Consider the following 27,467-nt stretch of genomic DNA (forward strand, 5'->3'; position numbering starts at 1 on the left):
ATTATTTTATTATTAATTAATTATCATAGTATATTTATTTTAGATATAGCCGTATGTTAGTTTAGGGTTAGGATGATTAGGAGGGTTATTAAGTATTTTATTAGGATTGGTAATTATCTTTTCTAGTTAGATTAGGATTCTAGGGTTTTATTCTCTTTAAATAGTCGTATTGTGCTAGGGTTTTATAATGAAGAGAAATAATAAACAAGAGTTTTCTTACGTTCAGTAAAGAAATCTTATGATACTCGAGAGATCGTATCACCTTCATTAATACAAATTGCTACCACCTATAATAATTATTGTCTAACTGTGCTAATATAAATTCATGGGCGGGCTGCCTTTTATTTTTCATAGTTAGTACTTTAGACAACTTATCTCCTTTGCTGCAGCTTTTTATATTACTAAACACATGTATGTATTGTATTATTCTCCTGTCTGATTTTTCCTCACTTTGCTTGTGAGTTTGACTAAGGGATTTCCATTCGTCACCTTGTCAGCTAAAGTTTAACACAGTTGATCTGTATACATACATATAAATATTTATATATCCGGTCGATCATGCAATTGGTTATAGGCCGCCAGAACTTGATGCTTTCGGAAATGGGTACAATGGAAGAGATGACGACAGCCATTTTTAAGAGGTTTGGAGACGAACAAAGCACTTTGCTGGACAAATACGAGCGTCTCTCGTTCGAGGTTCAGCTGAACCAGGCCATGCTTGGGCGGAGCCTGTCTGAGCCGGCGGTGGCGCGCCGCCAAGCACCGCCGCCCAAACTGGTGGCGAAGACGACGGAGAAATTACAAGGGCGGCGCAGCCGGATGTCGGGTTTTCAGAAGGTGATGAAGAAGTTTTTGAGCCCAATTCTTGGTAAGAAGATATCCGCCGGAAAAGATGGGGCCCGGCCGGATCAAAAGGACCCCATGTTTTGGAAAACGTTTAGCAGATCTTTAAGGGTTTGAAATCATTTTTCCTATTATTATTATATTACCAATTTTATTCTTCCAATATATTATATTAATTCACATGTTTTTGCCCTTCTTGATTCATGTACTAGTGTACTACTATATGCATGTGTAATATAATGAATGCTTTTGTGCGCTGTTCACATTTTGATTTTATCCCTAATTCACACTCTACTTTTTGGGGATACAAAATCTTAATCTAGAATCCTATATTAAATTTTGTGATAAATGTGTCTGCTTCTTGGTTATAGTCTAATTAAATTCTTGGAATTCAAATTTAAATTCAAAATTGAAATAAATACAATTCATATACCTATGTATTTGGGAAATACAAGTATTAATAATAGGCAACATGGTACTTGGTAGTAGTACTTTGTTAGTCTAATTATTAACACGTTGACTGAGAAATCAAATCAATTTTTTTTTATTATATTATTATATATGGAGAGATGTCAATATCACTAGGTAAACTATTTCTTTTTTTTTTAAATAAAAATATTAAAACAATCACATTTTATTTTTGAATTATTTTACATCTTCATTATCCAATCATCCGTCATGCTTTTTTCCCAACCATCTCCCTCTCCAACCCATCGAGCTTCCACTTTCCTTCACCGCGCGCAGCTGAATGCCCCTTTCTTCTTCACCACTAACTCAAACCACCGGCGCATCAAAGAAAGACACCATCTTTACGGACACACGACCAGCAGAAAATTACAAGTTCAGGATTTCCTTCAAACTGCTGTAACAGCGCGCGCTTCAGTAAAGCACCAAGCATTGGAGAAGTTCCAGATGAATGAAGAAACGCAAACCATATCCGAGTTCAATCATCTGCTCATGTCTTTAGTTTCAGCAGATGAATTCGAATTGGCGTCGAATCTGAAATCCAATTTATCATCCTTTGGGCTAATCCCCAATGATTGGACGTATTCGATTTTTGTGAACTTCTACTGCAAGAAAAACGATCCCACAGAAGCGAAAAGCGTTCTTGATTACATGCTTGAAAATGGGTTCGAGCCCAATGTTGCCACTCTGACCACATTGATCAATACATTTTGCGAAAATGGGCGGCTGCAAGATGCCTTTAAGGTGTTCGACATAATGTCTAGCATAGGATGCGAGCCCACAATCAACACATACAATTGCCTGCTGAAGGGGCTGTGCTATGTTGGGAGGGTAGAAGAGGCTTATGACTTGATGGGCAGCATCAAGAAATCGTCCATGAAACCGGATATCTACACCTACACCGCGGTGATGGATGGTTTTTGCAAAGTTGGGAGAATACACGAGGCATTTGAATTGCTCTTCGAAGCTATAGAAATGGAGTTGTCACCAAACGCAGTCACTTACAACACTCTGTTTAATGGCTACTTCAAGGAAGGCAGGCCGTTGCGCGGTTTTGGTCTATTGAGGCGAATGAGGGAGAGGGAATGCAAGCCTGATTATGTTACCTACAGTACATTCTTGCACGGATTGTTGAAATGGGGTAAAATGAAAGCAGCTCTGTCGATTTATAAAGAAATGATCGAAACAGGCTTCCGAGTGGATGAGAGGATGATGAACACCTTGTTGAGAGGCTTGTGCAGGTGGTCGAGGGAAGAGAAAGAGCTGCTGAAAGACGTCCGCAACGTGTTTGAAGAAATGAGGCAGAGAAATTATACCGTATGCCCCGATGCATACGATCTGGTGGTTGAAGCCTTGTGCAGCGGAAGGGAGATGGAAAAGGGATTTGAAATATTAAATGAGATGATTACAATTGGATATTCGCCCAAGACATTCACATTCAACGTTGTCATTAAATCTCTTTGTGGGATCGGAGAAGTTGATAGGGCATTAGGCGTTTTCAAGCTAATGCACAAAAACAGAGACCCTAGAGGGATTCCTTTCAATGCCTTGATCAATCAGTTGAATCGAAAAGGACGGTTATTAGAGGCTCGTTTTGTTTATGCGATTGCGTTGAAGAGAGGTGTGGTGCCTAAGAGTAAGCCTAGCAAATACTTGATTCTGCATCACAAGTAACTTTTTTTAGTGTAATTGAGAAGTTCTTGCACAAGTTCTTATTATAAACAAAGATATAGAAGGGAGGATTTTGTTCCGTTGTAATTATAAACTCTCGTTTCATCGTTTGATTAACAAAATCTGAAAATTGCTCGATGGTATAAACAAAGCTTCCATTAACCAAAAACCGAAAAAAGAAGACGACAAAGTTAATCTCTTGACGGGTTGTTTCTCTCAGATGTAAGTGGGACACATTTACTTCAAAAAAACGATGGTCAAGTAAGCTATGCACGGCCCATGTACTCCCCAGCCCTCGTATCTACCAAAATCTCCTCTCCAATACTTATGAACAATGGAACGCTAACCACAGCACCAGTATCGAGAATTGCAGGCTTAGATCCTCCTGCAACCAACAAAAACCCGCAAATCATTGATAAACGTATTACAAAATGGTTCATCTAAAAAAAAAAAAAAGAACAACAAAAAGAGTACCTTGAGCTGTGTCACCCTTTAAACCAGGATCAACTTCGACCACTTTCAACTTGACTGTGATGGGGAGTTCAAAATCAATGACCTGCAGCAATGTCGATAAGTCTTTTTTTATTTAGTATTGATAAACAATTTCCTCTTTACAGAACAAGAGGAGCAGTTTGATAAGTGATGCAACAATTTAAATTTGAAAAAAGTAGTTTTAGCGGTAAAGAAAGGATGGGACTTAACCTTATCATTCCAAAACAGCAAGATGCAGTCCATGCCTTCTTTCAGCCATTTGGCTTTATCTCCAACATCTGCCTCATTCAGACGATATTCTTCAAATGTACTCTGGAAAAACAAATATACAGGATACGGAATTAATTGTTTACTACATAAATTTGACAATGTCAGTCGAGGCAGGTAGAAAAAAGCGTTTAAGAGCTTCTGAATGCTATACCCAGTGTAATATCATTATATGAAATGAATAAATTATAAACGACTGACCAAGTCCATGAAAACGTACTGGGCACCATCTTTATAGGTGTATTGCTTGGTTTCCTTAAATATGTCAGCCTCTTCCAACTGTCAAACGAATAGAATGACAAACAGCATTAGCAGTGAACTCGCAATATGGCAACACAACTAGGACTATTGACCTTTTTGGAACTAATGTTGTGTATCAGATTTTTGGAAAGGTTGACCAAACGCGCATCACAAAGCTTATCCAAAATCAAGTTCTATAAACATGGAAAGATATACGGGGTTGTGAATCGTCATGAAAACCCTTTTGACCTCAAAGTCAAGGGGTGTCCAGAATAATCACATGTGGATCTAATAAGTGACACATGCAAGTCACAGATATTCAGGGGAAGATCGTTCAAATAGATTGATATCGAACTTATCTTCTAAGCCTAACTTTTCTTCATAGAAAAGTAAAATGAACCGCAGATGCTACATTCGAGACTTTTATGTATATTCACGAGCATAAAAATACGCGTAATGCAGATTAATAGGCACACAGCTAAAAGTAACCCTGAGTACACGACTCGTTGAAGAACAACAACAAACACTTACGAAGGACGAAACCCAATGCATGAGCAAAGATACCGATTACTTCAATTTAGGATTACAAAATTGCATCCAATAACAAACAATTCTCACATGCACACTAAAACAGATAGAAACTTATTGCAGCATTAGTATCAAAGACAATAGTCAAAGCATATGTTCATGATTTACCTAACGAAATACCAGGCGGTTTATCGACTCATACATTCACTAAATACAGCGGCTGTGTAGTAAATAGTAAAAATTACCTTACTTCCAGCTCTGAAAGTTTTCTCACATTGATTCCCAGACACATAATTCCGCAGTGTGGTCCTTACAAACGCAGCCCCTTTTCCGGGTTTGACATGGAGGAACTCTAGACAATGCCCGGAAAAAATCCATTACAAGTTACGAAACATACAATATCAACAAATTAAGACGCAACACAGTCCAGATAACAAAGGAGAAATAGGATGGATTACCCAGAACCTTCCAAGGAACACCATCGACTTCAATGTTGAGGCCCACCTTTATATCGTTGCTAGTCAATGCATATATTCCTGACACCAGAAAAACAAACACCAAAAAACGATCAACATTTTTACAATACAAGCGATCAACTATTGCCTGAAGAAAAAAAGAAGAATGAAGAATGAAAAGTCGGGTTACTGGGGAATTTGGGGAGGCGGCGGGAAATAGTGAGGCGGGGAAGAAGGAAGTGGTTGGAACTGTAGGAAAGAGATGAAGATGGTGGGTGGAAACATGGGCATTTGAAAGCGAAGATTCCCGCCATGGTTGATGATGATGATGATGTTGTTGTGACGCTGGAAAATGCCGAGTGAGTACCAGAGCTCTGGCTGGCTGGATAAGGGAGAAGAAAGAAATGTAAGTGAATAAATTGCCCTAACTAAAAAATTATTATTTTTTATTTGGGCTTTTTATTTCGGGCTCATAGAAGAAAATGGGCCTTATAAATGGACCCAGATTAGTTATGAAGAAATAAATGGGCTTTTTATTTCGGGCTCCATATTAGGTGATATGATGACGGCAGCATGAGTGTAGGGTGACGTCATGGAGCAATTGAAAACGAAGATTAGAGAAATAATGATGATAATGATTGCTTCAACACCAAGCGTGCACCTAACACTACGTTACGGACACTATCCCTATCCCCTCTAATCCCACCTTAATTACTACTCCCTACTTATTATACAGCTGGCGCACATCATAGAATTCTAACCATGTATGAGGGTACTTCTGTAATTTCATCTTAGCAAATAGGAATCTTTGTTGCATGCGAATTCCAAAAGCAGCAGAATGAATTGCTACTCTTTTTTTTATTTTTTCCATTTTATTTTTAATTAATTGGATGATTGGATAAAAAAGGGTGTCATGTGAGGTGGGAGAGTAGTGGGCGAAAATATTCTTTCCCCTTTTCCAATGCTGCCTTGTTACTTTTTAACCACTATTGTCTGCCTATATTTGTGATAATGCTTAGCTTCTTGGTTAGAAATTTAGAGAATTGACTTAGTTTAATCATGCGTATATTTAACAAATGAAGCATGAATAACTGAATAATTATTTAAAACAACTAGCTAGTAATCATGAAATGATTAATTTACCTAAGGTTTACTTAAAAGTACGTGTTGAGATGAGATTTTAATTTGGGTGTTGATATTTGTTAAAGTGGGTTTGGTTGCTAGAAACAACATCTCTTACCAAATTTGAGCTTGACACTACTACTGTGTTGTTATAATTATTTTAAAATCGTACGTAATTCATAGTTGCTTAAGTAATTTTGAAATTATTACTTACAAGTCACATTTACAATATTAATCAAAGTGATCCCTCTTTTCTGAAACCAAAAATAAAATAAAATAAAATAAACGAGGTGGGTGTGAATAGCTGCAGAGCTGAGAGCTGAAGCTTCAAGAACCTTGCATTGCATGGATTTGATTTTCCCCACTCCGATTCTTCTCTTTTCTTTCCATGCATATTTTATAATCTACCATAATTAATAAACCCCCACCGCCGTCAATCCACCGTTACAGCAGCCGGAATATACCATTCCTGAAACCAGAAACCCGTCTTCCTCAGTGACAAGAAAATTTCCCCTTTTATTCTATATATAGTGCTATAAGTTGGCAAGTTCCCACTTTTAATTCCCAGTTTCTAATTTCTCATTATTTTACTAATTCTTGAGCTTAAATTAATCAAATTAATTAGTAATTTTTTTAATTTCCAGTTGACTAGTTGTGCAGCAGCGTGGTTCCGTTTCTCCGTTTTGTTTGAAAATGGAGTGCATGAATGGGTTATGCGCTTCATCAAATTCGATCGAATGGGAAAATGGATGGCCTTTGCAATCTGGGGGTTTTGCTACTCTCTGTCTTAATTGCGGGTACGATACGAATCATCTTCAACAAGATCCCCTTTTTCCATCTCTCTCTCTCTCTCTCTCTCTCTCTCTCTCTTCCTGGCCCTAATTGTACGGAATCATGGAGTTTATTTCAATTCTCTTATATTTGGATCTTAGGCATTTCTCTGCTGCAACTGGGTGTGACTTTCCTATTTAGGGCAATTTTGAAGCTCAAATTTTTAATGTTTAGTCCATATTAGTTAGAAATTAAGATTTTTCCTTGTTAATTTGGTATATTCGATCACTAATTTGGTATATTCGATGACAGGAGTGCCTATAAACAATTTGTTTTCTGCGAAACCTTCCATTCGGAGGAAACCGGTTGGAGGGAGTGCACTTCATGTGGTAAAGTGAGTGACTGCATTATGTTGTTTGCTTATTACAATAACAATAATCCGAGCTAAGTGGTACTAATAGAGATTAAGTGTTTTAAATTTTTTTTTTTTTTTTTTTTTTACATTACCAGCGTCTTCATTGTGGATGCATTGCTTCTACTTCATTACTTGAGCTACTCGAAACCGGTGGTGTAAGTTGTAAAGCCTGCATCATCAAAAATTCCAAAATCCCTTCTGTAAGACCAATTTATGTTAATTTTCCTTCGTTTACACAAAACTTATATTACATCGTAAATCCGATATATTGAGCTATATGCTTCGATATATTGAGTTTCTCTGATCGATAATTCGATATATCCTCTGATTCTTCCAAAGCTTTTATGCAGACACCCAAAGAAAAACACCAAGCGTGTGCTCTGTCAACTGAAAATTTCATAGATCAAAATCTTGAAACGATGGGTCCCGCACAACCTGGCGATGGTGCTGAAAATGATGGCCAAGAACAACGTTTACCACCATCCCTGAATAATGCATTGCAAGAGAGTAATAGTGCTAAAAGGGTAAACGAGTCATTAGTTCAGACAAACTTGAGCATCAGCTTATCTGCTTCGTCAAACTCGGGTGTTTTTGCTGAAGAAAGACAACTGAGCACTGCGGTTTCTTCCTTTCAACAAGGGTGTGGGCCCCGCCATCTCTTACCAAGGCTACTGCCAAATTCCATTCTTTCTGCAGGATTAGGGTTAGAAACAAACTCGAGCAATAATATTTCACAATTGCGTGTTGCGAGGCCACCTGTCGAAGGAAGGGTCAAGAATCAGTTGCTTCCACGTTATTGGCCTCGAATTACTGACCAGGAATTGAAGCAAATATCTGGAGAGTATCCTTATAAAATCATCTTCTCTTCTCTCTCCCGCTCTCTTTTCAGTAAAACATTTTCCGATCATCTTACGACATATTCCAGCTTCTTGGACCTTGAATTTCCTTAATTCATCATATTCCAGCTCGAATTCTACAATAATTCCCTTATTTGAAAAGGTCTTGAGTGCAAGTGATGCTGGTCGAATAGGTCGTTTGGTTCTTCCTAAAGCATGTGCTGAAGTAAGTTTGCTGTTAATCTGGATATTGATGTTTCAGTTCCGCTCTTTTATTTAAATGCCAATGATTCTAGTGAACTTTTATTTGTTTGCGGATTCCAATGAGACGGGGCTAACTCAGTGTTTTCAGGCATATTTTCCACCAATCTCTCAACCGGAGGGCCTTCCTTTAAGGATTCAGGACGTGAGGGGTAAAGAATGGGTATTCCAATTCCGATTTTGGCCAAATAATAATAGCAGAATGTATGTTTTAGAGGGCGTCACCCCTTGCATTCACTCAATGCAATTACAAGCTGGAGATACCGGTAAACATTTTCTCCGTTTTTCATTAACACAATTTTTATCCCGATATTTGGTCATCCATGCAACTATATAGGAATGAACAAAAAAAATACTTCCTTCTCTCATAAATTTGAAATGTGCTCTGTCAGTTACTTTCAGTCGTATGGATCCAGAAGGGAAACTTCTAATGGGGTTCCGAAAGGCATCAAACAATGTTTCTGTACAGAAGGTACTATTCGTCATTGTCTTGAAAGATGATTTATTGTAGCCGATAAGCTTTTCGTAACTTAGATGAGCAACTGTTGTGGTAATTTACATGAAACTAGAGGATGTGAAATGTTTTAAGTTGTCGATGGGCAGGATTCACATTATTCGATGAATAATGGTGCTTTTCAAGGCGAACGATTCTTTGGAAATGCTGAAAATAACCTACCTATAATGAGTGGCTACTCTGGCCTTCTTCATTCACTTAAAGGAAGCAAGAACTCTTCCATGCCTACTTTGTCTAAGCACGTCTACGCTGGAGACAATCCACTGTCTGAATCTTCGCTTCTTCCGGAAAGAAAAAGAAGAAATATTGGGCCCAAGAGTAAAAGGCTACTTATTGATGGTCATGATTCTTTGGAGATAAGAATCTCGTGGGAAGAAGTGCAGGATATGCTCCGTGCACCGCCAAGTGTCGAACCAAGCATCGTATCAGTTGAAGATCACGAGTTTGAAGAATTTGAAGTAATTAAGAAGAACTTTGTACTTTCTATCGTCGTGCTAGCAAATTATCTAGTAATGAGAATAAAGAGAATAACGTTAATTTTATTTTTAATTCAATTTCAGGAACCACCTGTTTTTGCGAAGAGGAGTATTTTCGTTGTTCGTCTATCTGGGTAAAGATAAGCAATTGTGAAATTAGTATCTAATGGTTTTGTAGTTTCTGTGTTTAAATATGGATTTGTTCGTGTTGAATTTAGGGAGCACGAGCAATGGACTCAATGTGACGATTGCTTTAAGTGGCGTAAAATGCCAATCGATATTCTTCTCCCTCCCAAATGGACATGTCAGGACAATATCGATCAGACAAGGTTCGTTTAGTTTTTTTTTTCTTCGACGACGTTCTTTAGCTATACGATATGCTTACAAGTGAATATTGCTATATTTTTTCTGGATCAGATGCTCATGCTCTGCACAAGATGAATTATGTTCCAGCGAAATCGAGAATCTTCTGAAAATGAATGAGGGTATCATATTTATATCCTTATTTTTATTTTTATTTTCCTTTTGATTTTAGATTATCTTTCTTTTATTTTTTTCTTGAAAATGCTTCATCACCTATTGATCTAATGCATCTTATATGATGGTAGACTTGACAAAGAGGAGATTTCAGACAAGCCTCAACAAACCAATGTACGAAAACAAATCTCAGGACCAGGAAACTCCCACGATTAATGCAGGAGGTGAAACGAGTCAACCAGTGACATCATCAATAGCAACAACCACAAAGCATCCAAGGCACCGTCCAGGCTGCTCCTGCATTGTCTGCATACAGCCACCGAGCGGTAAGGGCAAACACAAGCCCACATGCACATGCAACGTCTGCATGACAGTCAAACGCCGTTTCAAGACATTGATGATGCGCAAGAAGAAACGCCAATCAGACCGCGAGGCTGAAATCATCATGGCACAAAGGAACAATCAGTTCCCCACATCAGCTTCTGCTAAAGACGAAGCAGAGGTTGATCATAGCACAAACCCCAATATTAATAATACTCAGGTGTCTTTACAATTTGTTCCGTCTGATGATGCAAGAAGATCAGAAACTGATATACTTTCGACCAGAAACAGTGAGATTTTTAAGGGAGGATTGGACTTGAACAGTTGTCCAGTTCGGGAAATTACAGCACCGCCCCGTGTGAGCATGACGAGTCTTCTTCTAGAAGCTAGTTTGCCTTTGGACACTTACTTAAAGCAGAATGGTCTTACAAGCTTGCTTACAGAGCAGCAAGCAGTTTCGTCACCACGTGTAGAGAATATGGAAGAGCACAGTAATGATTTATCTGAAAAGGATCAAATAGAAAAAGATCCATTGTGATGTTTCCTCTTTTTCTTGTTAATGTTCTTATTATTCAATCCCTGCTACAAGTGAAGTGTATCAAATAGATCCATACGTTATTACAGAGTTAATTCAATTTCGACAACAATATTCTTTTGCTAGTACAGTACAATACATACATAAAATGCCATCATTATTAATAATTATACACAGATAGCACAATAGAAAAAAAGAAAAGAAAAGAAAAAAAAAAGGAGGGGGCAGTATCTCAAAGCAGCACTTTGAGAGGTGGAAAGTGGAAACTAGCCCACTCCAAGAGAATTCTATTTACAAGAAAACATCAACACCAAATCTATTTCTACTCAATGTTGTGAAAAATATCTTTATCTTCTATATATATATATAATATATTAATATAATATGTAAGATCACATTTCAGATAGTTAATAATAAGAAGAGAAAAAAATCGAAAAAAAAAAGTTTCACTATTTAACAATCAAAATCCTTGAAACTAGATCTACGAACAATTGAGGATGAAGATCGGCGGCTTTCCTGTCGATCAGTTTCCTCCAATAAGACCATAGACGAACATGTTCTGGGAGGTGGAGCCAATGGCAGTGCATGCAGAGCTGTAGTAGAAATAGCTGGTCTGTTTGTCGGAGGTGAATGAGAAAAATTCGATCTTGGAGGTGGGACCCCTATTCCATTCAGGCTAGGTGATCTCAACATATGCTTCCCACTAATCGAACCTGGCTCTTGCAGAGGAAACCTGGACGTATATTTCATATCCTGTATGGTTTTGAGATGCTCGACTATAGTTCTCATGGTGGGCCTCTCTGAGGGGTCCACCTGGAGGCACCGTTGTGCCATGTCAGCCACCGTTCGAGCAGCTTTGGTTGGGAAACGGCCCTTTAGCTGAGGGTCCATGATTAGGGATAATCTACAGTCGTCGGCTAGGAAAGGTCGGCTCCATTTTACTAGGTTTCTTTCTTCCTTTGTGTGCCTGCTGTCTAGATTTTTCCTGCCTGTGAGCAATTCAAGGAGCACGATTCCAAAACTCCATACGTTACTCTTCGGGGTCAGTAACCCTTTCTCCAGTGTCTCCACTGAAAGATTTGCCACAGCCTGAAAAAGAAAAATTGCCTTAATTTGAGCAACATGACAATTGAGACAAAGAAAAGAACATAAAAATATGCACAAAATAAGAGGCAAGATAGTGGTATTGGTATTACAACTGAGCTGCTGGATATATCCTTCTCTGGAATGTGGCTGATGCAACCATACCCGGAAAGCTTGGCGCTAAAATCCTTGTCGATTTGTATATTTGCAGTCGAAAATTCATGGAACATTGCCTGTTCAGCAGTAAAATGAATGAGTTACTAAATTTAACTCATTGTAAATTGCGTCTAAAACCATAAAATCTCTAATTTGAATATAACGGCCAGATGATGTTGATACCTGAAAGGGTCCCTCCTCATGCAGGAACGTTAGACCTTGTGCGGCACATAAAGCAACTTTCATTCTGCTATTCCAGTCAATGGGTGGGCCATCTGATCTTCCGTACAGAAGCCTATCTAAGCTCCCATGAAATAGCCTCTCATAAACCAACATTCTTTGGTCTGAGCCTTCACGTGCATGAAAGCCAATCAATTTGCATAGGAAAGGATGTTGTAAAGATGCAAGTTTATTTACATCATTCACAAATTCCTTCAAACCCTGGACAACCACAGTAAATTATCACAATGGTGACTATCTCTACTTAGAAACAAGAATAGGCACAAAGATAATGAAGAAAGAAGCCAATGAGGAACAAAATTCCCCCATCTGTACGGTATTGAATACATCTACTCATACAGAGGATGGCATGGCAAGAAGTTGTACCAAGCTAAGAAACACCAATGAATCAAATATCTGAACACTGCCAAATCTAAAAATACCTGGTTGCAAGGGTGAAGGCGAGTCACAGTGGCTTCGAGTTTTCTTGATCCAGATGCATCCTCCGCAAAAGAAGCTCGATAGATAACAGAAGAGAGACCTTCAGACATGCATCTCTCTGGAGAGAAGTTATGACAAGCTGACGCGATTTCTTCGTAAGAAAAATTATGAAGGGTTCCTTTAGCTGTCAGAGTTGGATGCGAAGTAGGAGGTAGAGGAAGTGGTCCAGACATATTAAGAGGGCCACTAACATTAATCATTTTAAAGCTTGTCGTAGCCTTAAGAGCATTAGTACCACGGGGTGATGGAAGAGGAAGAGGTTGTGGGCTCGGTGAATTATGTTCCTTCATTGACCCAAACCGACTCCTGGGCTCTTCTTGTTCCTCACATTCAGTAGATGTCAATGCATCTTGTTCTGCAGCATCAAGACTTGATGGGGCTGACAATGCCCTTGCCCTGCTACTGCTTACTCCACTATTTGACTGAACGGGTTTTACTCTGGTTCTAAAGCTTGGGGGTGCAGACTGCAAAGAACGTCCATTCGACTGGGGTTCAGGTAACATGGTCGGTGAATGCTCCTGTGGGTTTACACGTTTAACATAGATAGTCTGCTCAGATTTCTTCTTCTTACTCTTTAAAACCGTAAAGCATCCCATGTTGCAAGTTAATTCTGATCTTAAACCAGGTATATTAAGTTCCTGCCAAGAGAAAGAATACTACATGTAAAAGAGAGATAAAAGAGAAGTATATTAACCTCGATTTCCCGAGCACACTGGTACAACCATAGTTATATATTAGGAGGAAACTACAAATTTTCACTCGAGGAAAATATATATACATTTAAAAGAAAAAAAAAACATATCCACATAATTTGAACTAAGGAATTACATTACTTGAAATTAACATTGGTGAATAGATATCCAATATCTACCATTGTAAGCTTGTTCACAGTCATATCAAACCTTTCTTCAAACAAAGACTTTATAAGAATATATGTTACTTAAGGGCTGGCATTCCTTAAACATCAGCCCTTAACAGAGGAGATTGACTCTTATGAGATATCATTATTAGTCAGATGCCTAGATCAATCCATGGATTTAAAATTGTTTTCGAATATTATTTCCAACGAAATGCATTTAATTATCTCCAAGGAAAATTTCATAAACACCAGAAGAATTTGCAAAATTAGAAATAAAATGTATCTTATTCTTAGAGAAAATCGATATGTGCTGGTTCTGAAGCATAAGACCTTACCTCATATATGGAAGGGCAAAATTTACAAATGCCAAAGCCCCCATAAAAATCGGTAAGCAACAATTCATGCTAATATTCAGACTGAAATTCCCCAGAACAATTGGTAGACTTATTTGAGACAGCTTTATTACACATAGGCCATAGCAAATGTTTTTATGGAAAATTAAATATGTGTCAAATTTTAGTTCAACTATTTTGTTACACACACGCATATACATACTATGAGAACAGGAATTGTACATCAACTCCAGATCGCGGAATACCTTCTTCGATTTCCCTCGAGAAGAAAAATCAAGTCTAGCTTGTAATTAATAAAAATGGGGTAAAAATAGCAGAATTTACAATGATGAGATTACTCATCCTGATTTTCCCTAAAAATCGTCAGAAAACCTCAATTACTCGAAGGAACATGACGAAAAAAAGTTGGAAAAAAATGAAAGAGACTAACCGGAGGTCAAAATTGAGTCCAATCTTGAACGAATTTGAGATGAAGTCTGGATCTTCACAGATTATCGCTCATCAAACAGGCACCAAATCGGCAAAATTTCTAAATATTCACAATTTACGACTTAATTTGGGCAGAACGTAAAAACCCTAGAAGCAAGTCAAATGAATACAATGAGGAAATGTAGGGAGGAGAATTTTGGGAGGGAGAGGAGAGGGATTGTGGTGATTTCTTAAAAGTAATAGTTGGAGAGAGAGAGAGAGAGAGAATACACGAGCAGCATAAATCAACAATACAGATTATTAATATATATCTAAATATATATATGTGTATATATATAATATATATATATTATGTGTATATATACATACATACTATATGAAAAAAGCAACAGTGGTCAAACCAAAACCCATCTGTAATTCTCAAAATAAGAAATAAAATCTATTTATTTAATTTTGGGCTTCATCCCCAGCAAGAGTTTTGCCTATTCCCTGTATTTGACACTTTTGACCTTAGACCAATACCATCCATGTATTTTCTTCCAATAAAAATATTGATGACATTTCTAATTGAATTGTATTCTTTTGATGTCATTTTTCAGTAGGCGTATTGCATTTAAATACCCATTCAATAAATCACGACTTAATTTCATTTTCTTTTGCAATAAATTCAAGAATTATTCAATGATTTTCTTCTTTCTTTTTGAGGGATTGGTTGCATAAATAAAATAACAAAATACGGAGGGTAAAATGGTCCATTAACACCCTCAACAAAGACAGCTACCTCAGTATTCAACAAAAAGGAGCCTCGATTGAAGTGACAGCTCAGTCAAAGCATGGAAATATTGTCTGATTATTTAAACATGTTTTTTCTAAAAAAGATAATGCCCACGCATACGCAATTGCGTATTATATACATATTATATATACACGTAAAATTCCATTTCGATATATCCCATTGGCGGGTCCAATGGGCTTGTTAAACTATTCTACGGGTAGCCCAATAAATACACTAATTTATTGAAATTGACCGTATAAATTATAATAGCTAATAAGCCCATTAAGGACCTTAATTTTAATTAGAGAATTCCTCTAAATTAATCGTAAATAAAATCATAGCTCATTTCAAATTAAAGTACGTTATTTTTTTATTCAATTGAGATTCTAGGAATTCCAAAATCCCCCAATTTCGATTCGATTTATTTATTTATTTAGGGATAGGAACAATGTTTTTAGTGATTTTTTCACCAATGTAAGCTAAAAGAGTAACGTGTGAAGATAAATTACTATTTTATTTTTGAGACACATCAAAAATAATACTAGAAGGGTAAATTTGGAAAGGGCAAAGAAAAACTGCAAAACCATCAAAATTAAGCAGAAAAAGAAAATTTCAACATGGAAAGTGGAAAGGGACATTCGGAAACCACTTTGAACAAGCAAACGAAAAATCCGTAGTTTTGTTAAGTTTGAATGCATGCACCAAACATGCAAACATACATACATACATACATACATACATACACCCCTAGCACTATAGTTTACTAAGAAAATTTCATATTATATCATTTTTAATGTCGATTGGTTATATGTTGATTATAACAAAACAAACTATATTGCCTAATCAGTAATCACCACCCATTATAAAGTAGGGACTATTAGTCATAACCCCCTCTAGTGTTTTTATAATAAGAGTGGATCCAGTCACATTTTTAATATTAGTAGGAAACTCACTATTTTAATGAATCCCAAAAATAGCCTTTTGTAAGCCACGGTTTTGAAAAAAAAAAATTACACAAAATCCGGGAATTGAGATTGATACAATCGTGTCTAATTAGATCTCAAAATCTCGCATCCCATATCTTTCCAAAAACTACCACCTACAAACCCTAAATCGCATAAACGGCTTCATCGTCGACGAAACAATCGACAGGGCAAACGCATTCTGTAACACCCTCCATGTCGTTTATATAATTAAGAATAGTTTTTAGAAAAATGGACTTTATTAAAACCTTCGGATCCTATTTGATCCTTTAGAAAATAAGTTTGGAAATCTTCAAAGCATTTTTCTTTCTTCAAAACATAACCCACATTTGAAAGATATAATTTTCATAAAGAGTGCTACTTCAACATAGACGGGGTTTTAAAGCAATACTTGTAATACAGCGGAACACAAAATAACTTTATTTTACATACACCCCGGTTTAATAGACTAGATTCCTAAGGAGAGTACATTATAAAAACTTCTCAAATTAAAACACTTAAAGAGAAAGTGACTGATATAATCTTTGAAAATAGTCGGTCGGTATAAAAGCTCGTGATTCCTCGAACTCCGCTCCACCAGTTTCCATAACCGCTTCGAGAACCTCAACCTTGACATGGGCGACGAGTTTCCCCTGCTTAACGTATACTCACAAGGTGTACTCACATAAACAAAATGTTGTATTAACATGGGGATGCATCGACCAATTAGTTGTAGTACATATAGACATCAAGTCTCTATAGTCTGTATTAACATATATAAAGCATAAATGCAATATGACGGGATACCTATCAGATTTATAACATGGTTATCGGTAATAGACGTCGATATTCTGAGCCCGTTTATTAATGGAAGCTATCCACTCTATAGTCTATAGTACCGTAGTTGGAATACCGGCCCCTCCGTATTTCCGTGTCTACTCGACCGATAGCCATTTAAGATTCTGACTTCCTATACTGACCATGCAATATCATAAATGACAAATCATATAAACAATTCAAAACGTATAAATAAACATAATCATACTTATGTCAATACAATTACTATAATGTGACGGTATCCCTAGCAGATTCATAACATGGTTATCGGTAATAGACGTCGATATTCTGAGCCTGTTTTGAGGGGAGCTACCCACTCTAGTCTATAGTACCGTAGTTGGAATACTGGCCCCTCGTATTCCCGTGTCTACTCGACCGATAACCATATTACGATTCTGACTTTCCTACACTTGACCATGCAGTACCATAAATGACACATCATTGGACTCCAATAATATAAGCATGTTAGATCGAACTTACACTTAGCATAAAACACGTAACCATATAACACATAACCAAATAGCTAACAAACATATTCAAACCATTTTCTCCCTTAGAGTTTCTTCTTCAAATAACTCACATAATCAATTCAAATTGCATAAATAAACATTCTTCTAATTCACATATATTATTCAACATACACGTACCACATACAAGAGGTAATTGCATAAATAAACATTCTTCTAATTCACATATATTATTCAACATACACGTACCACATACAAGAGGTATCACATACAAGAGACGGGGATTATCATATTATTTCATATAACCACTTTCATAATTATAACATACCAACGTGATTATCTTAAATGCAATTCATGCGTTTTCTAGGTTATACATTTATGTTAACATATAAGCATACAATAATCATAATAGTACGTACGCATATAATATATGAAATCCAAATCCACATTTTCTATTTCAAAGAACTACAAGGAAATCTGGCAGATTCGGCACTTCAACTTTGGAAATTCATATCTCTTAAACCGTACATACAAGCATTATGAAATTTCCACAAAACCTCCACATGTATATGATTTATACCATGTTAAAACAGTTCAGTAAAATACTTATCCATGGGAGAGAAATAATTCATTTAGTACAGTAACACCAGCAGAATTTCAGAACAGAGCATTCAACTTTAAAAATACCAATTAAATCATTCTTTCAACGAAACGCCATGAAACTCCTCTGAGAATCAGATTTATAAGTCTATAATCATATCCAGTTAGAATCGCATGAATCGGAATAAGATAAAATATAATTTAACACATAAATCATAGATGACTCAGTAATCGTGCAGTTTCAGAAAACGATTCATAACTTGATCAATATAATTCCAAATTACGCATACCGTATATCAAAACGAAGCTAACAGAAATATCTATACGCACAATTAATTTCATAATTTTCAGAAAATAAATCATCGATGAAACATGCACTGGAACCTGAGGCTACGAATCTGGAAATCGAATTAGGGTTCATTGAAATCTATGTTTCATGACCTAGATCCCTAAATCCGATTCCTAAGCATATTAATCAATTAAATCACATAAACATCATCTTATTATTATCATTAATTCAGTAGAAGGACCAAAAGTCCTTACCTCTTTGAAGAAAATCGAATACAAGGAAGAAGAGGAAACCGAAGGATTCTCGGAGCTTTGGCTGAAGGCTTTTGGGGCTGAACTTGGAGCTATCCCCTGTCCGATCCTCCTGATGGTCTTGGGGAATTTTATAGGGAAATCAATCCCATTAATTAGATGTCAAACTCCTCAGAGAAGAAGGGGAAATTTTGATGAGTTTCATTGAGTCTTCGGGTGAAGCCGCCGTGGAATGAGAGGAAGAAGAGTCCAGACCAAAATCCTCGTTTCTTCTTTAAGAAGAAGAAGGAACCGCCGCAGGTAAATTGAGAAGGAAAGTGGAGGAATCTTCCTTGGCTTATACTAGGAAATTAGGAGGAAATTTCCCAAGGACTGTAATGCAATATCTAAAACCATTGGGGTCTTAATAGCAATTAATCAAATATTTGCAATTCAATGATTTCCTTAATCCTTTAATACCTGGCAACTTAATACGCATATATAGTACAGCACATATACGGCACATACACACACTACACACATAAGGCACACACATGGTATATATATACACAGCTCAAACAGATATATCTATACTCGTTAAATCATAAAACATTTAGGGATAAATTGCATAGATTAATTACTACATCATAACTCACGTAGCACAACATTCACATATATGTATCTACATTCATTAAACCATAAATCGTAAAACAATTAAAGATACATTGCATAGATTAATTATCATATCATAATTTTCATGAGACCATATAAATTATAATTAAGCATGTACATGAGAAACAAATCACTATAATCTAAATTTAATATCAATATTAGCATAGATTAATTATTCGTTTAAAGCACATAATTCATTTAATCACATAGATAGAGTTACTCAATTATCTAACCAAATCGAGTCGATCACATTAAATAAAATATTATAGATCACATAAGCAGTTAGGATGCAATAAACATCCACTAGATAATTCATGAAATGGAAATCATCGATTTACTCAATATAATTTCATATAATATGCTTATGAAAATGCGGGGCGTTACAATCTTCCCCCCTTAAAATAAATTTTGTCCTCAAAATTTGAGAAATCATTCATAGAAGATGATGATATCAAGTTATGACAAAAATTCCGTTTGTACCCAAGATCGGGTAAATAACATTTTGATTGAGGTTACCAAACAAAAACATTTCATGACTAAAATCTGAGACATGCTTTTGGTAAAAGATTCTTAAAAAGATATTTCGAAAAGAGCTTTAGCATGAGTATCATTACTCGAGGAAAATCAAAATCGAGTCTCAGTGAGACTTCCAAGTTTTTTGACATAAAATCCGATTTAGAAATACCCTTTAACAGTTAAAATTCTCTTGCCCTCACAAAAGCATTTTGCCGCATGGTACTCCTGGATGCATATTAATTATGCTTAGTCCTAATGTTCACATAAGATTCACATAAACACTTTGTAATGTATGGCATCACCAATCAATAAAATGCATCACATAGTTTAACTCAAATAGGTTTCATCATATCATATATCGTTGATTCATTAAACGTTAATAACGAGAATCAGGACATGCTACAATCTTTTCAAGTCACATAAATAGATAATCACCTACACATAATTGCACATAAACCAAAGCTAGAACATAATTTCAAAACTTAAGGATATGAATTGCGTACCTCCATTTTCTGCTGAGTACAATTTGACAATGGGTTTGAGTCGGTGATTGGAAAACTTCCTTTTCTCGATCTTGATTCCCGTAGAAATTCTGTAACTGTGGGCCTAGTTGAAGTGAAGAGATTTGAATTCCTACTGATATCGTAGAATTCCTTATCCAAGTTAGGTACTATATGAACAAGCCTGAGAAAACCCCTGTATAGCTTCTTCGATTTCGCGATAAAGATAAATATGACCAACAGTGGTTCGAATGTATATAAAAAGAAACTTTTTTTTTTTTTTTTTTTTTTTATACTTCTTACTAGCTTTTATTCTTTTTAAAACTCAAAGTTTCGTAAGAAATCAGTTTTTAAATCCATTCGAGCATTTCGAATAACTCGAAGAAGGTTTTACAAATTTCCTCTTATCAAAATAATCTTGACCATGTAGAGGCATCACAATAGTCAATCGAGTAAAATGAAATGAAATCTGAAATCTGTCAGTAGTTTCAAAAGTCTTTATTAAAATCCCAATTTGGTACTCAAGTTCCAAAATCAAAACATTTGAGCCCTTATACTTCATAATTAAAACCATTCTCCCCATATATTATACTCTTAAAAGAGTTCTCAGTCATTCAATAACAAACTCATAGATTTAACATTACCACATAATTCAAACATACAATAGCATCAAACAAATACTCAAATCATAACCTTTCGTCCAATCATACATAGCATGAGATAATTCAAGAAATTTGAAACATTGAACACATATAATCCGCATAGTTAATTTCTAAAATCTCGAACTTCCAATTTAGAGATAATCCAGTAACGACATAATTTAATCACGTAGCTCGAACTCTACAATCAAAGATTACTACATACTTTTACGATCACATAAAAATCGACATAATTAAATGCAAAAGATAGGATAGTAAAGTTCTAAAGTCTCATACCTTGGACTAAAGATACTCAAATAACAATATAATTTAAGCATGTAGTTCGAACTCATAAAATCAAAGATTACCACACTCTACACTTATGATCACATAAAATTTCACATAACTCGATTCAAGAGATAGGATAGTTAATTCCTAAAGTCGTATGTCTCAAATTAAGGATAATCAAGTAACAACACAATTAATTCACTCGAATTCATAAAATTAAAGATTGGCACAATCTACTCTTACGGTCACATACATAGATTCAAGCATATTAACAAGAAATTAATTCTCATCAAATAAACATACAAGCGAGAAGTTATACTCAAATATTGACATATATCAAGCATACAAGCCTCATGTTAAATATCACCCAAAGCATAAACATGAATTCTATAATTCAATTTAAAAGAAAGAGCATATAATACTCTACTCAATCCACATAATTCGGACTCAAGCGATTAGCCAATTAATTTCTAAAATCAAATAGATCGAATTAAAGATAATAAAGGAATAGTATTGCTCGAATTCTACATAACTAAGGATTAGCACAATCGACCATCATGATCATATAATTTAACTCAAGTTTACTATCAAGAGATAAGATTAGTCATATAAATGTCAATCCAACGAGATGTTCAAGATCCCAACATATACGAAGCACACCCATTTAAACAAACTCTCAACAATTGTAAAATTGAAAGGACATATCATACCTTGTTAAATTCAGTTTTACTTCGAGCATCACATAATATGAACTACTCTTTATATCACATAGTGCAAGTATATACATATATCACTTACTAAGATCAACTAAACATATCACAATTGAATATAAAGACAAGTCTATATAAAATTCCAATTCTCTACTTCAAATATTAGATCAGATAATTTCGAACAACAATAAATCTAACCTCGTATTACGGCCAGGAGCTGGAGGAGAGATCACGAATGCCTTCAACCATAATCAGGAATCCAGTGTATTAAACACTGCTCTGATACCAACTTGTAACACCCTCCATGTCGTTTATATAATTAAGAATAGTTTTTAGAAAAATGGACTTTATTAAAACCTTCGGATCCTATTTGATCCTTTAGAAAATAAGTTTGGAAATCTTCAAAGCATTTTTCTTTCTTCAAAACATAACCCACATTTGAAAGATATAATTTTCATAAAGAGTGCTACTTCAACATAGACGGGGTTTTAAAGCAATACTTGTAATACAGCGGAACACAAAATAACTTTATTTTACATACACCCCGGTTTAATAGACTAGATTCCTAAGGAGAGTACATTATAAAAACTTCTCAAATTAAAACACTTAAAGAGAAAGTGACTGATATAATCTTTGAAAATAGTCGGTCGGTATAAAAGCTCGTGATTCCTCGAACTCCGCTCCACCAGTTTCCATAACCGCTTCGAGAACCTCAACCTTGACATGGGCGACGAGTTTCCCCTGCTTAACGTATACTCACAAGGTGTACTCACATAAACAAAATGTTGTATTAACATGGGGATGCATCGACCAATTAGTTGTAGTACATATAGACATCAAGTCTCTATAGTCTGTATTAACATATATAAAGCATAAATGCAATATGACGGGATACCTATCAGATTTATAACATGGTTATCGGTAATAGACGTCGATATTCTGAGCCCGTTTATTAATGGAAGCTATCCACTCTATAGTCTATAGTACCGTAGTTGGAATACCGGCCCCTCCGTATTTCCGTGTCTACTCGACCGATAGCCATTTAAGATTCTGACTTCCTATACTGACCATGCAATATCATAAATGACAAATCATATAAACAATTCAAAACGTATAAATAAACATAATCATACTTATGTCAATACAATTACTATAATGTGACGGTATCCCTAGCAGATTCATAACATGGTTATCGGTAATAGACGTCGATATTCTGAGCCTGTTTTGAGGGGAGCTACCCACTCTAGTCTATAGTACCGTAGTTGGAATACTGGCCCCTCGTATTCCCGTGTCTACTCGACCGATAACCATATTACGATTCTGACTTTCCTACACTTGACCATGCAGTACCATAAATGACACATCATTGGACTCCAATAATATAAGCATGTTAGATCGAACTTACACTTAGCATAAAACACGTAACCATATAACACATAACCAAATAGCTAACAAACATATTCAAACCATTTTCTCCCTTAGAGTTTCTTCTTCAAATAACTCACATAATCAATTCAAATTGCATAAATAAACATTCTTCTAATTCACATATATTATTCAACATACACGTACCACATACAAGAGGTAATTGCATAAATAAACATTCTTCTAATTCACATATATTATTCAACATACACGTACCACATACAAGAGGTATCACATACAAGAGACGGGGATTATCATATTATTTCATATAACCACTTTCATAATTATAACATACCAACGTGATTATCTTAAATGCAATTCATGCGTTTTCTAGGTTATACATTTATGTTAACATATAAGCATACAATAATCATAATAGTACGTACGCATATAATATATGAAATCCAAATCCACATTTTCTATTTCAAAGAACTACAAGGAAATCTGGCAGATTCGGCACTTCAACTTTGGAAATTCATATCTCTTAAACCGTACATACAAGCATTATGAAATTTCCACAAAACCTCCACATGTATATGATTTATACCATGTTAAAACAGTTCAGTAAAATACTTATCCATGGGAGAGAAATAATTCATTTAGTACAGTAACACCAGCAGAATTTCAGAACAGAGCATTCAACTTTAAAAATACCAATTAAATCATTCTTTCAACGAAACGCCATGAAACTCCTCTGAGAATCAGATTTATAAGTCTATAATCATATCCAGTTAGAATCGCATGAATCGGAATAAGATAAAATATAATTTAACACATAAATCATAGATGACTCAGTAATCGTGCAGTTTCAGAAAACGATTCATAACTTGATCAATATAATTCCAAATTACGCATACCGTATATCAAAACGAAGCTAACAGAAATATCTATACGCACAATTAATTTCATAATTTTCAGAAAATAAATCATCGATGAAACATGCACTGGAACCTGAGGCTACGAATCTGGAAATCGAATTAGGGTTCATTGAAATCTATGTTTCATGACCTAGATCCCTAAATCCGATTCCTAAGCATATTAATCAATTAAATCACATAAACATCATCTTATTATTATCATTAATTCAGTAGAAGGACCAAAAGTCCTTACCTCTTTGAAGAAAATCGAATACAAGGAAGAAGAGGAAACCGAAGGATTCTCGGAGCTTTGGCTGAAGGCTTTTGGGGCTGAACTTGGAGCTATCCCCTGTCCGATCCTCCTGATGGTCTTGGGGAATTTTATAGGGAAATCAATCCCATTAATTAGATGTCAAACTCCTCAGAGAAGAAGGGGAAATTTTGATGAGTTTCATTGAGTCTTCGGGTGAAGCCGCCGTGGAATGAGAGGAAGAAGAGTCCAGACCAAAATCCTCGTTTCTTCTTTAAGAAGAAGAAGGAACCGCCGCAGGTAAATTGAGAAGGAAAGTGGAGGAATCTTCCTTGGCTTATACTAGGAAATTAGGAGGAAATTTCCCAAGGACTGTAATGCAATATCTAAAACCATTGGGGTCTTAATAGCAATTAATCAAATATTTGCAATTCAATGATTTCCTTAATCCTTTAATACCTGGCAACTTAATACGCATATATAGTACAGCACATATACGGCACATACACACACTACACACATAAGGCACACACATGGTATATATATACACAGCTCAAACAGATATATCTATACTCGTTAAATCATAAAACATTTAGGGATAAATTGCATAGATTAATTACTACATCATAACTCACGTAGCACAACATTCACATATATGTATCTACATTCATTAAACCATAAATCGTAAAACAATTAAAGATACATTGCATAGATTAATTATCATATCATAATTTTCATGAGACCATATAAATTATAATTAAGCATGTACATGAGAAACAAATCACTATAATCTAAATTTAATATCAATATTAGCATAGATTAATTATTCGTTTAAAGCACATAATTCATTTAATCACATAGATAGAGTTACTCAATTATCTAACCAAATCGAGTCGATCACATTAAATAAAATATTATAGATCACATAAGCAGTTAGGATGCAATAAACATCCACTAGATAATTCATGAAATGGAAATCATCGATTTACTCAATATAATTTCATATAATATGCTTATGAAAATGCGGGGCGTTACACATTCCTTGCAAACCCATTCCTTTTAACCCATAAACTCCATCACCGGAATGTCTGGAAACAACTACATTGGCGGCGTTAGAAAGGGGAAACAAAAAAAGTCGACAAGGTACAAAATCAACGAAAATCTTGAAGCTGTACTCAACCCCGCACCGCCATTAGTTGTTGAGAAAGATGTCTGCGAGCAGTAAGCACACTATTTGGAAATAGTTGTGTACATTTACATACTATATTTCATTCTACACAAAAGCTAATTTACAATTTGTTTTTTTTTCCTGTTGCGGTACATGAGAACGTAAGCGAAATCAATGAACGGCATTCGACAAGCAGATGCCGGTAAGTGATTTATGTAAACAACTTTTTTGTTGTTCCTTTTTGAAAACGTGTTCTTTAATAATTGCTTAGTGAAATAGTTTATTTAGTACGAAAACGACTATTGTTGTTGAAAATAGTTGACTTTTGAATTACAGAATATTAAAAATAATTGGAGATAATTCAGTAGAAAAAGTTGAGCGTGAAATAGATGTGTTTGAAATAGGCTAATTTGTATGAAAACGACTATTGTGATTGAATAGTTCATTTAAAAAACCTGATTATCAAAAAAATGTGTCTAAAACAGTGTAGTTTGTAAAATAGTGGTTTATGAAATAGGTTATTTTGAAATAGCTTACTTTGTAAATTAGTAGTTTATGAAACAACTGATTTTTAGAGAAAAAAACTTATTATGAAAAAATTGCTTTTGGAAGAAGTTATATTTGTGTTAGGTTTTTTCTAAATATTTTGGTTACTGGTTCTTGTGCTGACTATATTTACGCACGTAATGTATAATTTCAGAAACAGGTTGTGGACAAAACAACAAAACATCACAAACTCATACTCGTATGTCCAAACGAGAAAATCGTTGCACTTACTGAAGCGCCCCAACAAAAAGATGATAGTGTTGACTACGGTGTGGTGGTGGTATATCTCATAAAAAAGCTTTTCGAGCAACAACCAATCATAAAGGACGAAGTTGAATCAGAAATCCCAACAATGCGAACGGAAATTGTAAAAACCTTTCTAGATTGGGGCACAACAATAAAGATAAATTTGAGCGGCAACTTCTTTAGAATTATGAAGTTATGAACTTGGCTAGAATGTTTTTTTTTTTTATGTTGACGTATCATTACTTTTTGACCAATTTGTATTTCAGCAAACTGTTTTTGACCAAGTGTCTTTAGTCAATCTGTATCCGTAAGATATTCTTGGTAATAGCTTTTACGACGTAGATTAACTTCCATAGTATGAGGTATCTTTTGTTAATACATGTTCATTTAAGTATAGTTATATGCATTTGTTGTTGCTGAAAGTCGTAAGTATTTGCTGTTAATGATAGGCATAAGCAACATGTTCAGAAAACCGACTATAACTTGAAAAACATCTTTTATTTTGATAATAGTTGTTTTTGAATTACATTATTTTGAAAATAGTTGAATGTAACATAATTGATTTGTAAATAGTTCATTAGAAACAGCTGATTGTTAAAAAACTGTGATTGAAATATATTATTTTAGAAATTAGTAGATTATAAAGTAATTAGCTGAATTTAAGGTGGGTAAATGTTGGTATGGTTCGTATTTAAACAGTTGGTTTTATCCAACTATTATATAAATATTGTGGACTGAACACCATAAACCTGCAAATAACTATACTAACATTGTCAACAACAAACTCAAACTTGTAGCACAGTGAAATGCATATATTGGAACTGTTTATTCGATGTATGAATAATATTGTCGATCTGGAAATCAAAACCAACCATTTAAATATGATGAAAACAACTATTATTTGTAAAACTGCTATAACATGAACTGTACATTTAAATATGATGAAAACAACTATTATTTGCAAAACTGCTATAACAAGAACTGTACAGCTTACGTTCATCGTCATCCTTCCAGCGGCACTAAGTAATATGCCCTTGTGTTTGCCCTTCAAAAAGGTACCATCGAGTATGACAACAGGACGACAAAACCTAAACTCCTCCATACATGGTTCAGCTCCACCCTTCACCACAACATCCATAGGCACTAACAATAATTCACTCAGCACAAACATGGATACCAAGTTTTCATCATCCGCAAGAATG

The 27,467-nt window shown here is 35.3% G+C and overlaps 4 protein-coding genes and 2 long non-coding RNA genes across 7 annotated transcripts; 3 read left to right on the forward strand and 3 right to left on the reverse strand.

The window, feature by feature from the left end:
- Positions 1-1,431: 1,431 nt before the first annotated feature.
- Positions 1,432-3,148, forward strand: LOC105952758 (uncharacterized). The gene has a single exon (XM_012976339.2). It carries the CDS (start codon positions 1,522-1,524, stop codon positions 2,980-2,982), a length of 1,461 nt encoding a protein of 486 aa, XP_012831793.2. The 5' UTR covers positions 1,432-1,521; the 3' UTR covers positions 2,983-3,148.
- Positions 3,037-5,385, reverse strand: LOC105953187 (elongation factor P (EF-P) family protein). Its single transcript, XM_012976821.2, has 7 exons — positions 5,152-5,385; positions 4,965-5,042; positions 4,752-4,858; positions 3,940-4,017; positions 3,682-3,783; positions 3,454-3,535; positions 3,037-3,364 (listed from the first exon to the last, which is right to left on the reverse strand). Exons 1-7 carry the CDS (start codon positions 5,273-5,275, stop codon positions 3,246-3,248), a joined length of 690 nt encoding a protein of 229 aa, XP_012832275.1. The 5' UTR covers positions 5,276-5,385; the 3' UTR covers positions 3,037-3,245.
- A 785-nt stretch (positions 5,386-6,170) lies between these two features.
- Positions 6,171-10,801, forward strand: HSL1 (HSI2-like 1). Of its 2 annotated transcripts, none has more exons than XM_088824964.1 (13): positions 6,171-6,626; positions 6,728-6,880; positions 7,167-7,248; positions 7,365-7,469; positions 7,620-8,110; positions 8,235-8,331; positions 8,458-8,632; positions 8,759-8,838; positions 8,970-9,338; positions 9,441-9,490; positions 9,575-9,685; positions 9,774-9,841; positions 9,965-10,801. In XM_088824964.1, exons 2-13 carry the CDS (start codon positions 6,777-6,779, stop codon positions 10,690-10,692), a joined length of 2,460 nt encoding a protein of 819 aa, XP_088681090.1. In that variant the 5' UTR covers positions 6,171-6,626; positions 6,728-6,776; the 3' UTR covers positions 10,693-10,801. The 2 variants fall into 2 exon arrangements, with proteins under 2 accessions (XP_088681090.1, XP_088681091.1); XM_088824965.1 differs by having other exon boundaries at positions 6,309-6,626; positions 7,609-8,110.
- A 98-nt stretch (positions 10,802-10,899) lies between these two features.
- On the reverse strand, positions 10,900-14,598 carry ATSIK (Protein kinase superfamily protein). The gene is made up of 5 exons (XM_012976820.2): positions 14,291-14,598; positions 12,591-13,286; positions 12,112-12,369; positions 11,886-12,005; positions 10,900-11,778 (listed from the first exon to the last, which is right to left on the reverse strand). The coding sequence occupies exons 2-5, from the start codon at positions 13,242-13,244 to the stop codon at positions 11,143-11,145; spliced, it is 1,668 nt and encodes a 555-aa protein (XP_012832274.1). The 5' UTR covers positions 13,245-13,286; positions 14,291-14,598; the 3' UTR covers positions 10,900-11,142.
- Positions 14,599-16,424: 1,826 nt separating this feature from the next.
- LOC105958103 (uncharacterized) lies at positions 16,425-22,797 on the reverse strand. Its single transcript, XR_016034120.1, has 6 exons — positions 22,669-22,797; positions 21,972-22,514; positions 20,141-20,243; positions 18,474-18,842; positions 16,834-17,001; positions 16,425-16,679 (listed from the first exon to the last, which is right to left on the reverse strand). It is a non-coding gene; the product is annotated as an uncharacterized LOC105958103 (long non-coding RNA).
- A 2,547-nt stretch (positions 22,798-25,344) lies between these two features.
- LOC148767199 (uncharacterized) lies at positions 25,345-26,601 on the forward strand. The gene is made up of 3 exons (XR_016034121.1): positions 25,345-25,526; positions 25,632-25,675; positions 26,174-26,601. It is a non-coding gene; the product is annotated as an uncharacterized LOC148767199 (long non-coding RNA).
- The last annotated feature ends 866 nt before the right edge of the window (positions 26,602-27,467 follow it).

The sequence above is a fragment of the Erythranthe guttata genome, chromosome 10 (genome assembly GCF_056151865.1).
Source record: "Erythranthe guttata isolate IM_541 chromosome 10, IM_541, whole genome shotgun sequence".
NCBI classification, from domain to species: domain Eukaryota; kingdom Viridiplantae; phylum Streptophyta; class Magnoliopsida; order Lamiales; family Phrymaceae; genus Erythranthe; species Erythranthe guttata.

What these genes read in the sequence shown, in the direction of transcription:
- ATSIK (XM_012976820.2), bottom strand. Translation starts at nt 13,244, where the DNA reads ATGGGATGCTTTACGGTTTTAAAGAGTAAGAAGAAGAAATCTGAGCAG. An exon ending in GCCTTCACCCTTGCAACCAG is followed by an intron (nt 12,370 to 12,590) that starts GTATTTTTAGAT and finishes GTGGTTGTCCAG; the next exon opens with GGTTTGAAGGAATTTGTGAA. An exon ending in ATGAGGAGGGACCCTTTCAG is followed by an intron (nt 12,006 to 12,111) that starts GTATCAACATCA and finishes ACTGCTGAACAG; the next exon opens with GCAATGTTCCATGAATTTTC.
- HSL1 (XM_088824964.1), top strand. Translation starts at nt 6,777, where the DNA reads ATGGAGTGCATGAATGGGTTATGCGCTTCATCAAATTCGATCGAATGG. An exon ending in TTCCTAAAGCATGTGCTGAA is followed by an intron (nt 8,332 to 8,457) that starts GTAAGTTTGCTG and finishes CAGTGTTTTCAG; the next exon opens with GCATATTTTCCACCAATCTC. An exon ending in ACAATGTTTCTGTACAGAAG is followed by an intron (nt 8,839 to 8,969) that starts GTACTATTCGTC and finishes GTCGATGGGCAG; the next exon opens with GATTCACATTATTCGATGAA.
- LOC105952758 (XM_012976339.2), top strand. Translation starts at nt 1,522, where the DNA reads ATGCTTTTTTCCCAACCATCTCCCTCTCCAACCCATCGAGCTTCCACT.
- LOC105953187 (XM_012976821.2), bottom strand. Translation starts at nt 5,275, where the DNA reads ATGGCGGGAATCTTCGCTTTCAAATGCCCATGTTTCCACCCACCATCT. An exon ending in CTTTCAGAGCTGGAAGTAAG is followed by an intron (nt 4,018 to 4,751) that starts GTAATTTTTACT and finishes TTCGTTTGACAG; the next exon opens with TTGGAAGAGGCTGACATATT. An exon ending in TGCTGTTTTGGAATGATAAG is followed by an intron (nt 3,536 to 3,681) that starts GTTAAGTCCCAT and finishes ACATTGCTGCAG; the next exon opens with GTCATTGATTTTGAACTCCC.